Genomic DNA, 11,856 nt, shown 5'->3' on the forward strand with positions numbered 1-11,856 from the left:
TGTGTTGAGTTTCATCAGCTGTGGTCTGATCTTTACCACATTCACATGACTCCCAACCCTTAATACCGTTATTATTTCCTTGACCATTTGTGTGTTTTAATGAACAATATCCATGAGATCTTTGATCTGATGGCTGCTCCCCTGTTTGCTCTTCTTTCAAGTGATTTTGTCCACCCAGGTTTGAAGTTTCTTTTTTAAAAATGACTTCTGCTTGCTCTGGTCGTTGCTCTGTCATTTGTTTTCTTTTCATTTGCCCTCTACCAGATTTGCATTCAATTTGCTTCTGTGTGCTTTGTTTATGGAGAGTTTGATCTACCACCTGTTGTTGCCCTTTTTTATAACAAGCTACCCTCTGTTTTACACTACCTGTCACATCCTTGTCAATTCCCCCTGAAGATCTTTTTTGTGAACCCTTCAAGTCGCTTCCCTTGCATACAATGGCCATGGTCTCAAACCTCTCCATCAAGACGTTTAGGATAATTCCTCTTCCAATTGTTCTTGGTTTGACTGGCTCTTTCTTGAGCATATTCACCGCCCCTTCTTTCTGTTCAGCCATGACAAACTTGGCCACCATGTCTTTAACACTGCCTCCTCTCTTCTGTCCTCTTTTAGCCCTGTCTTTCCTGTGCATGCTGTGCTCACTGCCTTGTTTGTGGGTAACCTCAGCTGCCACTCCTCTGTTGAAAGAGAGAGTTCCTACTTCCCTTTGGTGGGTGACAGGAGGTTTAGGTGTAGACCTTAAAAATTTAGATTGGAGGAGCTGGAATGCGGTCAGTCGCCGAGGTATTACATTGTCTGGTATTTGGTAGTTTTCACACCTGCTAGGCAATCTGCCTTTTGGAGGATTCAACCAGGAATGTTTGAGGAACATAGAAGTAGTCTTGGGAGTATATGCCTCATACAACTGATCCATTGTGGAATTTGTATGAAATTGAGTCTGTTTCAAAGAACTCTCCATTCTCTGACCAGGACCATCTGGTCCTTTGTTTCTGATTGATATTGTGCCAGTTCCTGGTTTCCCCAGGTTCCCGTTTCTAGTGGACCACTTGGGCAGATCCTCCATCAGATAATGCAGGAGACTCTCAAGAATCCCTCGGAGCACTGGACGGCAGTTGCGATCTCTTACCAACTTCCTCAGCGTACTGGCATCAGGGCTGATACTGGTGTTCAGAGAATCTGGTCTATGGAGAATAGAGGACATGTAATACTTAATCCCTGTTGCCATCTGAAGCCAAGGGTCTTTCTTTCTTTTCTTTCTGAAACTGGCACCACCATGAAGCTGCAAATGCAACATTTCTACCATATGTGAGTGAGTAAACAATACTAAATTGGATATACTGGATAAGTACCTTACTTGAAGTGAAGCATTTTAGCAGCGTGAACATGTTATAATCAGTTAGTTTAGGGAATATTAAATTATTAAATTGAAGGGGACAGTGTGCAACCAAAGCACAAGAAGATAGAAAATTAAGAAGAAAAGAGACAGGGACTTCATGCATATCTCAGTCCATTTTAATTGCCATTGTAATATTAATGTTTCACCATGTGACCTGTACCTGATATCACAGTGCAAACAGTAACAAATAGTAACAAAACATAACTGTTACTCTGTTACTCAGTTCTGGTATGTGTAACAGTTAAAAGTAAAAAAAATAAACACATTTCTCACTGGAAAAACTAAGGATAACATACACTGCAAACTATTATTTCATAAAGCACCTTTGATTCAATTAATATATTTAGATAAAAGCAGGAAATAAAGTATGCATTGCAGAGTGTCACAATAGACAATATTCGCACAAATACTTATAAATTATTACAAGATGCAACATAACTTTGTGCTGTTAATAGAAGTTAGCTTTAGAGAAAGATAAGGAAAAGAGGGAAAACATTTCTTGGTTAAATGTTTTAAGAGTTTTCTTTCCTTTTAATTGTGTCACTTACATTAGGTATGAACCTTTGCAATACTCAATATCTGTATTGGTCTGATATTGGCCAAAATCACTGTATTGGATATTGGAAAAAGATAAGGCAAAATAATAAACACATGACTGAAATGCCTCAATAAGTACAGGCCACTTGCTGTAAAAACAGATACACCAACACCACCACTGTAATGTGACGTGGATGTAAGTGAGGGCTGCAAATGTCTGCAGCTAAGGTGATTAAATGAGGTAATTACAATAATATTGTTAAAAGATACCACAAAAAGTGGTATTATCCTCCCATAGTTGAAGTAGCACAATGTAGGATTTGCTCTTGGGTTCCCCCCACAGTTATTAAATGGTATTGTTTGTTACAACCGTCATAAAGTATATGCCATGGTAACATGTGCATTTGTTGAAGAGCCAACAATATCTGTGAAGTCTGAAGCTGGACTTCTAATGTCTTCATTAGAAGTCAACCATGTCTTCAGAACAGGTACTATGTTATAGCATTTTATACAAATATGAAAACAGTGTTTTATTTTTCAAGATATTAGAAACAAAACTAACCCCAAAAAAAACATAAAAAAGTCCCACAGTGCTATAGTTTGCGTAGCTAGTGTTTTCATAAAATCTATTGTTCATTGTATGCACATTGACTAGCCTGCTCTAGGTTGAGTAGCCCTCTGCTAGCAGCGAGTGAAAGCTGGACCGATATCTTCTCTTATTCTATTACTCTCCTTAACCCTCTTTGGTTTTTGTGCAGCCTCTGCCATGACATCCACTTAATTAATAGTTGCACCCGTGTAACTTTATTGCTTCCTTTGAGACAATCTTTGAAGGTTGAAATCCTACATTGTGTTGCTTTCAAGTTTAGCGTGGTGGCCTTACACTGTGTGTGAACTGTGTCTTATTCTCTGTCATAAACAGACTCAAGATGAAGAAAGGGAAAGATGATCTAGCAGTTCACATTCATGTCAGATTTGCAGCTTGTGGAGCACCAAATTAAGGAAAAGAGTTCAAGATACAGTAGGTGAGCAGAGGACAGTAATCCAGTTAGGGCTATTGAAGCATTACCAAAGAGAACTATACAGAGAGGGGTAGTGTGGGGCATAAGGGAAGCAGTTTTAGATTCAGATGCAGTTCCCTTGACAGCAAGTGGGAATCAGACCAGTGAAGAATAGGATTACTTGTCTATGCATTTCTCTGCAGAGGCCGCCTTGTGAAGCGCCTCTCCCAGCTCCTCCAGACGCACTCGTTTGTCCAAATCCTGGTACAGACCTGGAGGAACCTGGTTCAGGCCGTGCATGAGGCCATAGAGACAACCTGCGATCAGGCCTGTGGCTTCTCTCTCACCTAGAACAACAGTGTTTTATGTCCACTGTAGGCATAGCATAAACAAAAACCTCTCACATGTGGACCGTGTCTTTTCTCACCTCCGTGGAACATTCCTCGCTTACACAGTTCAGTCCAGTCACTGCCTGCAGCCAGAAGAGCATCGTAGGCTATCATGGGGGCATCATGACCTCTGCGGCCTGCACAGCCCTCCGAACTCCATCGTTTGTACATCTGTATGCACCAGAAAGTAACACAGAGCTGTTGAAATTTTATGTAAAAAATGTTTTAACAAGATTAAATTTTCATTTTACTATTTTGAGTCACTTCTCAAATGATGCCAGTCCTCTACTTTTTGTTTTTATTGTTAAAAAAGAACAATAGCTATTGGAAGTAGGGGTGGGTTCACATATTGATTTGGTGATGGTTTGGCTTCCTGGTGTAATAAGATAATAAGATAATCAATATTTTAATCTGTGAACATCATTAACGTCTTCTGGTATCTTTCTTAAAAATGTCATAATTTATTGGCCATATGTGTAATTAAAGGTGTGTCAGAGAGGCTGGGCTTACCTTGTCTGTCTCCTCAGCATCATAGTAATCAGGGAACAAGGGTTTATTCTGTCCTTCCTGGTCTATTTCTCTCTCTTCAAGGTAAAACTGCCACTTGGCCTCAAAATAGAACCAGTTTTCCTGATACTCTGCATGTGAATGCACAATCAAACACAACAATAACATGAGCTGAGAATCAGACATGTGCATGCAACTGTAAATGACCATACTTTATAACATACAGATAATACCAGGACTCCTTGACACTAAGGCCACGTTCAGACCTGCTATTAACATCCATCCTATGTGTGTGTGTGCGCGTTCATGCGTGTGTCACTAAATTTATTGGCTGAGCATTTTGACTGATTAGTGTAAAAAAAAAAGCCACAGACAGAGCCGGATTAAATAAATGGACTATACTAGGCAGACTGTAATTTTTGTGCCCCCCTCCATCGATGTTATTTATGAATTGAAATCTGAAACTTACCAAAGTTACTAATCTTTAAGATTTATGCCACGAGTGGTATCAAACAGGGCCACCAAATCAGAAAGTATTGAAAAAATGATTTTTTTCTAATCTTAAAAGTTAATTCACATTTTGCATTTGGTTACGAGTTGGTTCTTTGTATGCCAAAATAAGTCTGAACTGAACTGACTGGCGTTAATGTAACGTAGCGAAACGTTAAGATAAACGACGTCACTATTTTTTTGTGAATTAATAAATATTGATATATTAACACTGAAATTGTAGATGACATGTGTATATATATTTTTTTTTAAATTTAAATTTTTCCCTCTGTCTGCGCATGGCACGTGCCTAGTTTGCCTTTGCGTTAATCCGGCTCTGGCCACAGATCATTTGAGGAAGTCTCTGTCTATATTGTAAATTATACTACACTTGATCTTAGCCAAAAGGCCGAGAAGCGATATATATTGTAAATTATAATCTATATTTTAAATATCTTATTCAGAAATATTTATAGATCTAAAAATATATGTTTATTTATTTATTTTTTAAATAATAATCTTTTAAAAATAATAATCACAATCTTCTTATCTTATCTTGGGTTGATCAGACCGAGGGTAGGGTTTGGGGACACTTTATGTGACGGGATCTGGATTTTAATACCAGATCTGAACAGGGCTTAGACAGAGAGAGACACAGCCTAACCACTCATGTGTCGTATGGTCTTCCTGCAGTATTCCTCAGCCCGAGGGATGACCTTCATGAGCTCTCGACCCCAAGTCACCAGAGATTTCCCCTGAATCGCATAAGATGCGAACAGTGCCGTTGTCATGGAGCCGAGGAAGCCTGAAGCAAATAGTGATGAATAACGTCACAGTGCCACTTCTGCCTCGTGACACCTCATCAGGTCAAATAACAAAGTCTAACATCATTGTTCTTGCAGGTAAAATGGAAATAGAGATGTAAATATAAAGTTGATAAGCTTAAAAAACCATTGTCACCTGTGGGGTGGTTGTGTGTCATTCTGCCCGTCTCGATGCTGACCTCCACCAGGTTGTCCAGTCTCTCAGGCTGCCAGTATCTCATACCAACACACATTGCCTTAGCTGCTGCCCCGAACCCAGACCCTGCACACGACACACATTTTCACAAAATGCATTACATTATTATATGTTGGACGCATAAACACAAAAAAGTACTGTTTATTCAGTCTGTAGTGAAAGTCTTCAGTCACCTTTTTCATTGAAGGGTGTGTGCCAGGCAAGCAGGAAGTTGTGAGGTTTGAGGTAAACGCAGCCTTCCACTGTGGCAGGATCAGGAGCTCTGCCCTGGAGACACACCATGGCGTCAACATAGAGACGCACCAGCTCTCGGTACAGGTCCTCTAGACACCAGTAATCTAGACACACACACAAAGTGACTGAGTGTCATTCATGCCTGGCATGCAGTGCAAGATGAGTGGTGCTGTAGTGAGCTAAGTTTAGCCTCAGCCTGCTACACCACAGATTAGGACCAGCATGCCTTGGGAGTGGAGTGAGTGGAGTCACTTGCACTCCATGAGATCAAATGGGATGGATTAGGTGAGTCTTTCCTGCTAGAATGTGTTCTTGTTGATGCTGCACGGGTGGGCTGGGAAATAATCCAGTATCAGATTATCATGTTAAAACTTTCCTTAGTAGTAATCCAATATAGATACACAATCATTTTCTATTGCACAAACACACTTTGAGATACAACTAGGGCTGGGCAATAATTTGATATTTTATCTATATCATGACATGAGACAAGATATGGCCTTAGATTTTGGATATCATATTGTGATAAGGTAATAATCATTTTAAGCCTAATTATTTGACATATCATACATCATTTAGAGTGTATTTATAGTCTGCAGTTCTTGTATATCAGGATATAACCTAAAAATATCCACACACCATATCACCCAGTCTTATATCACGATGTATATCAAATGTGATCGTCCAATACCAATATCGTCCAGGCAAAGATATAACACATTACCAATCTGAATGTTTTGCCTGTGTTCAATGTTTTTCTGTATTATAAGTGTTTGTCATTTTTGTCTATCTTCTTATTCTTCTTTCGGCTTCTCCCATTAGGTGTCACCACAGCAGATCATCTGCCTCCATCGTGTCCTCTCCCATATGTCCTCTTCTGTTACCAACTGTCCTCATGTTCTCCTTCACAACGTCAATGAATCTTCTCTTCCTCTTATCTTCCTGCACAGCGGTTCCATCTTCAGCATCCTTTATCCAAGATAATCACTATCCCTCCTCTGCATGTGACCCAACCATCTTAACCATGACTCTTTCACTTTATTTCCAAACTGTTCAACCTGAGCTGTCCCTCTAATATGCTGAACTTTAAAACTACAATTAACTGGTTTGTTTTTTTCAAATTTAATTCACAAACTCTTACATTTTCTGACATTTATCACAACAGTTGTGGATATCAACTGATTTAAAAAACAAAACAATAAAAAACTTCTTTCAGGACAACCAAGCTCATTTCTGAGGAACTGGTTAAGCTGTCCAAATGAATGGAAGTCAATGTAGTGCAGAATAGCTGCACAAACCTCAGTTTGTGCTGTCTTACCTCTCTATGACATATTCTGACATAAACACTGATTTGCATCGTGGTTTTATTAAGGTTGTGGTTAGGCATAACTGATTAACTGGTTATGATTAAGTCTTGTGATAAGCAATAGGGTTAGGCTTAGGTTAGCCCTAGCCCATTCTGAGCTGTATTTAGCCACAGTGCAATATACTTGCACTGTGGCTAAATAGAGCCTCCTAATCTCAAAAGAAGCCATCACCATTTCCCATGGACCACTGACACTATAGCTTTGAACAGCATCTGCAGTCAAACATGACCCGGGCAGATTATGGAGCTGCTATTGTTCAGTAGAGGAGAACTGTGGATCAGCTTTTCCAAAGTGGTTAATTTTAGAGTCTCTTTTTCTTGTTGACGCCCAGCCACTCCTGATGACATGGCATTTGGTTGAGGACATTCACACTGAGGATTTGTCTTTGACATCACTTCATCATGTCAGCAGGTTTGGTCATTCTGGTTTGATCTGCCATGACGTGGTTACACTGAAGCTATTCTGGTCCTTCTAAAGATTAAAAGCTGTGAAGGTGTGTTCGTATTTTAAGGACATATGACATTTAGGTATAAATAACTGCAATGATGACAAGGTTAAATGTAGAATTAGTGAACATTTTTTAAGTTTAAACATTTCAGGTAAAAAGACTGTATTGGACTAATATAATTTTTAGTAGATAATTAAGGGTATTGAATTAGATAAATACCACCATCCCTACCTGTTATCAGAGCTTCTGCTGTGGTCATGTGCATCAGTGTAGCATCACTGAGGGGCCAATTATCAGGGTCCAGTTTCAGGGTCCCCAGTCCCCCGAGAGAGGCCAGTTCCTCCTGGAACTTCTTGCCCGATGTGCAGCCCTCCCAGCTGCCCTTTCTGTAGCCCAAAGCATCACCGACAGCACCCAAGACCATGGCTGCTTTGAATTTCTCCATGATACTGGGCTCTGGTCACGCTAACTCACCCAGCTAATCAAAATAAATAAATCAAGAAAAAAGATCTTCTCCTGTGTTCTTGCACAACCAACAGATTTTCTGTCACAGAACAATGACCGCTGTGAAAAAATCCTGAAGAATCTCAGCCGCCTCCTCTAGATGATCACACTACCTCAGGCCCACAGTGCTTAATGCTTGTTTGTCATGTCATACCAACAGTGGACACACATCCACCCACCCACCCACACCAAGGCATTGCACTATCAAGTGCAGCTTCTTTGTGTTGGGCAGCATTGAGCTCAGCTGTGATCAGGTGTCTCCTAAAAAGGCAATCCCCATGGCCCCAGCGTCTGTGAGCTGAATGGTTGGATATGAAGGAGGAAGAGGAACTGGGAGAGATGTTAATGTGTTGCTGGGCTGGAATCAGCTGGTTACAGATTTGTTGACATGCCACCAGCCCCATGGGAGCAGGGTAAGGCTGGAGCATCATCCCAGCTGATAACTCCACCTCCTGCCCTCCACCCACTCTGTGAGCCCCTCTAATCCTCACTATTTTAAACTTTTTCATGAATCATCTCCCACTCATCACCAATCGACTCTCCAGTTACATTAACTGTATCAACAAGTTTCCCTATTTACTTTAATTCCCAGGTTTTACCTCTTTTTCAGTGCACCACTCAACTCTCTACTTAAATGTGTGTCCATGTGTGACCTGTCTGTGAATGTTGCCCTGAACATAACAGTAGACTAGGAATGACCAGAAGAGCCAGTGATGATGATGAGATGCAGCAGGAATGCAAGCTGATAAGGGACAACTGTAACCAAGCTGGTATTAACACAAGGACAACATTTTCCCAGATATATTTTTTCCATTTACTACTCACATAATTTTGTTTTTCTCAAAAATGAGTGAGTGTTTAATCCTGCTGACAAACAAATGTCACTTCTAATAAAAACAGACACGATTGCACTCAGGGAGCACAAATTTCTGCAAAGGCTTAAAGGGTTATTCAACCTGGGTCCTAGTTTCATATTGATCTGAAAGTTCAAAGAAATAAACATTAACAATATTGAAAAACCTTGTTTCATATTTATTCATGCATGTTACTCATGCCTTGATTTTCCTTTTTAATGCATATACCTACAAAAACGAAAAGTACTTTATTCATAGATGTGGTCTAAAAGAAGTAAAGGGCAAATGTTATAAACAAATAATGTTTATATTACATGGAACTGGGCTGAAGTAAACATATTTGAAGTACTTTTACATAAACCTTCTCAGAAAAGAAGGTATAGTTTTACCTTTACATGGCTTGTCACCTCTAAAGTACCGATTTGTACCCTTGTGGACCATTGTTGTATCTCAAGTGTACCTTAATTTAATTAATTCAGTAAACTGTAAAATAATACATTTAATATTGAGGTAGCAAAAAGAAGTTAGCCTGCAGGCTATAGGCATAACTTTAAGTTAATATCAACCAACCATGGTCACCTGTCTACAGCCACTATGAGAAAATATACGAGAAAAAACTTTAACTAACAAGCTACAGCTGTTAGCTGACATGATTGAGCTAGGCTAACGTTATGTTAGCTATGTTAGCAGGTAGGCAACATGTCCCATTTGTGTTTGGCTATTGTCCCGTTTGTGTTTGGCTATTTTCTTTGTTTTTTCTTAGCTTACAGTCCTGCAAAAACTACACAGTATAAGAAAAGTACCTATTGGTTGTCCTGAATGTCGCTAGAAGTCGCTAAATTACGCCATCACCTAATATGATGCAGGAGAGAGGAATTATTTTGTGAGATAGGAAAAAAAGTGAGTAAAGAACACCCTAAATAAGTTTAGAACAACAAATGAACTTTGATCTGTCGATTATTGTTGTTGATGACGTACAGTCGATGGATTCACAGCTAACCAATCAGAATGAGTGTTGTTGATGACAGTACCGTCAAAACATTTAAAGCGGCAGCAGATCCGTGAGGTTTAGTTTCCCAAAACCCTGTTCTTTTTAATAAACAAAAAAAACTATAAAACAATTACAAGATGTGTGGAGCAATGTTCACACTGAATGGCTTTCTCTTTAGGCGATAAAATAAATTAACTAATTTGTTTACTTCTGGTATTTACTTCAGTCACTCGCTTGCAGTCAGTCAGATAGGAGAGACTGAGCGATTGTAGTTTAGATGGACAGAGGTGAGGGATTGTTGGGTGGAAGGTTTCATTTTAAAAAGCTGAGTGTGAAAACATGAAGTATATGTGCTTTCACAACAGTGTCTCCAAAAGCATCCAATAACACCAGGAAAAGTCACCAAATTTGTCATTAGAAAAAGAGTCACTAGAGGTCTGAATACTCGCTAAATATAGCAACTGAGTCACTAAGTGGGCAATACTGCATGCAGGGTCTCAACTTGTCCGGTGTTTCCATACATACTGAAAAAACTGTAGGCTATATTGGCGGTGATTCGCTGAACATCATACGTTGGGTGCACATTTAGACACAGGATCCAGGCAGCTTTCCAAATTCCAATATTTTATATGTAAACAGGTAATGAGGGGTAATGGTGGATGATTTTGTCTATGAAAATGATAAAGGAAATATTACAGTATAGAAAATATCAAATATACAATAAGAAATTAAGTTGTCCTAGACTTACATCAGTAATGCATCCACTCTTACTGTCCTCTCTTAGGCAGAGGGTTAAACACAGGAATAGCAGTGTTCCTTTGTTCTCCTGGATTTGTTTGGAGGGAAGAAAAGGGGGGTCAAAGGGAGGAAGGGGCGGGTTATATAGGGTTAGGGGCGTGGTCCAGGTAGGTGTGGCAGTGACGAGGCAGGTGAGGAGGAGACAGGTGAGGTGGAGACCTGGGATTTTAACAGCCACCCCTTCAAATGGTACATTTGAATTCTACAAATCACAAGTTAGTGGTGAGAGTTAGGTTCAAGTGGTGGAAGAATGACGAGCCGGGCCACTGGTCTAAGAAACTTCTTGTCTTTAGATGTAACCTCTACAGTTCGGGTCCTTCCATCATGACTGGGTAGGATGCGTGATACTTCTCCTACAGACCATAAGCCTCTAGGCAACTGGGGGTCCATTAAGAGTACTACAGTCCCCTCCTTCAGATTCTGGGTGTCCTTTTGCCACTTACTCCGTGTTTGTAGGTTGGGAAGGTAGTTTCTAATGAAACAGGACCAAAACTGATCAGCTAATATTTGACTGTGCCTCCATCGTCTCCGTCCAAGCATGTTAGTGTCTGCATACACAGCCTGTGGAAGGGAAGCGTCTCGCCGCCCCATCAAAAGGATATTTGGAGTTATAGGGTCAGGGTCTGCAATGTCAGAGGATGCATATCCAATCGGCTTAGAATTCAGAATTCCTTCTATTTCCACTAGGGTTGTGTGCAAGACCTCGTCAGAAACGGTTTGACTTCCTACAGTTACTCTGAGAGCAGTTTTAATGGACCTGATTTCTCTTTCCCACATTCCGCCAAAATGAGGGGCATTTGGAGAATTAAAGTGGAACTGTATCTGGGATTTACTTAACTGTTCTCTCAGGTGTGGGTTCATGGCAGCAAATGCCTCTCTCAGTTCTCTGTTTCCTCCTTTAAAGTTGGTGCCACAGTCTGAAAGGAGCTCAAAGGGCTGTCCTCTACGTGCAATAAAACGCCTGAGGGACATAAGAAAACTGTCAGAGTCAAGGCTATTCAATAGTTCAATATGAATGCATCTGGTGGTCATACACTTGAACAGTATTCCCCATCTTTTTTCTATCCGTCGTCCCAGTTTAATATTTAGGGGGCCAAAACAGTCTACTCCTGTAGACCAGAAAGGGGGTTTCCATAACCTCAGCCTGGAGGAAGGTAGGTCTGCCATTTTCGGATAGACTGGTTTTGCCCGCCATTTTCTGCACTCAGTACATGACCATTGATGTTTTTTAACAGCTTGTCTGCCTCGGAGGATCCAGTAAGCACGGCGTATTTCGGCAAATACTCTATCAGGTCCTGGGTGCAAGAGTCTCATGTCATAG

The 11,856-nt window shown here is 40.3% G+C and overlaps 1 protein-coding gene and 1 pseudogene across 1 annotated transcript; both read right to left on the bottom strand.

Moving 5' to 3' along the window:
• Positions 1–1,494: 1,494 nt before the first annotated feature.
• Positions 1,495–8,032, bottom strand: adprhl1 (ADP-ribosylhydrolase like 1). The gene is made up of 7 exons (XM_044029739.1): positions 7,620–8,032; positions 5,513–5,677; positions 5,280–5,405; positions 4,984–5,124; positions 3,834–3,961; positions 3,362–3,494; positions 1,495–3,281 (listed from the first exon to the last, which is right to left on the bottom strand). The coding sequence occupies exons 1-7, from the start codon at positions 7,831–7,833 to the stop codon at positions 3,112–3,114; spliced, it is 1,077 nt and encodes a 358-aa protein (XP_043885674.1). The 5' UTR covers positions 7,834–8,032; the 3' UTR covers positions 1,495–3,111.
• Positions 4,675–4,740, bottom strand: LOC122772904 (annotated as a pseudogene).
• Positions 8,033–11,856: the final 3,824 nt, after the last annotated feature.

This window comes from Solea senegalensis, linkage group LG7, assembly GCF_019176455.1.
Source record: "Solea senegalensis isolate Sse05_10M linkage group LG7, IFAPA_SoseM_1, whole genome shotgun sequence".
NCBI lineage: Eukaryota > Metazoa > Chordata > Actinopteri > Pleuronectiformes > Soleidae > Solea > Solea senegalensis.

Bases quoted from the DNA above. Each gene is read 5' to 3' on its own strand.
- adprhl1 (XM_044029739.1), bottom strand. From the start codon at position 7,833: ATGGAGAAATTCAAAGCAGCCATGGTCTTGGGTGCTGTCGGTGATGCT. The intron at 5,678-7,619 runs GTAGGGATGGTG...GTGTGTGTCTAG, and splicing joins AGCAGAAGCTCTGATAACAG to ATTACTGGTGTCTAGAGGAC. The intron at 3,962-4,983 runs GTTAGGCTGTGT...ATTCACATGCAG, and splicing joins GACCATACGACACATGAGTG to AGTATCAGGAAAACTGGTTC.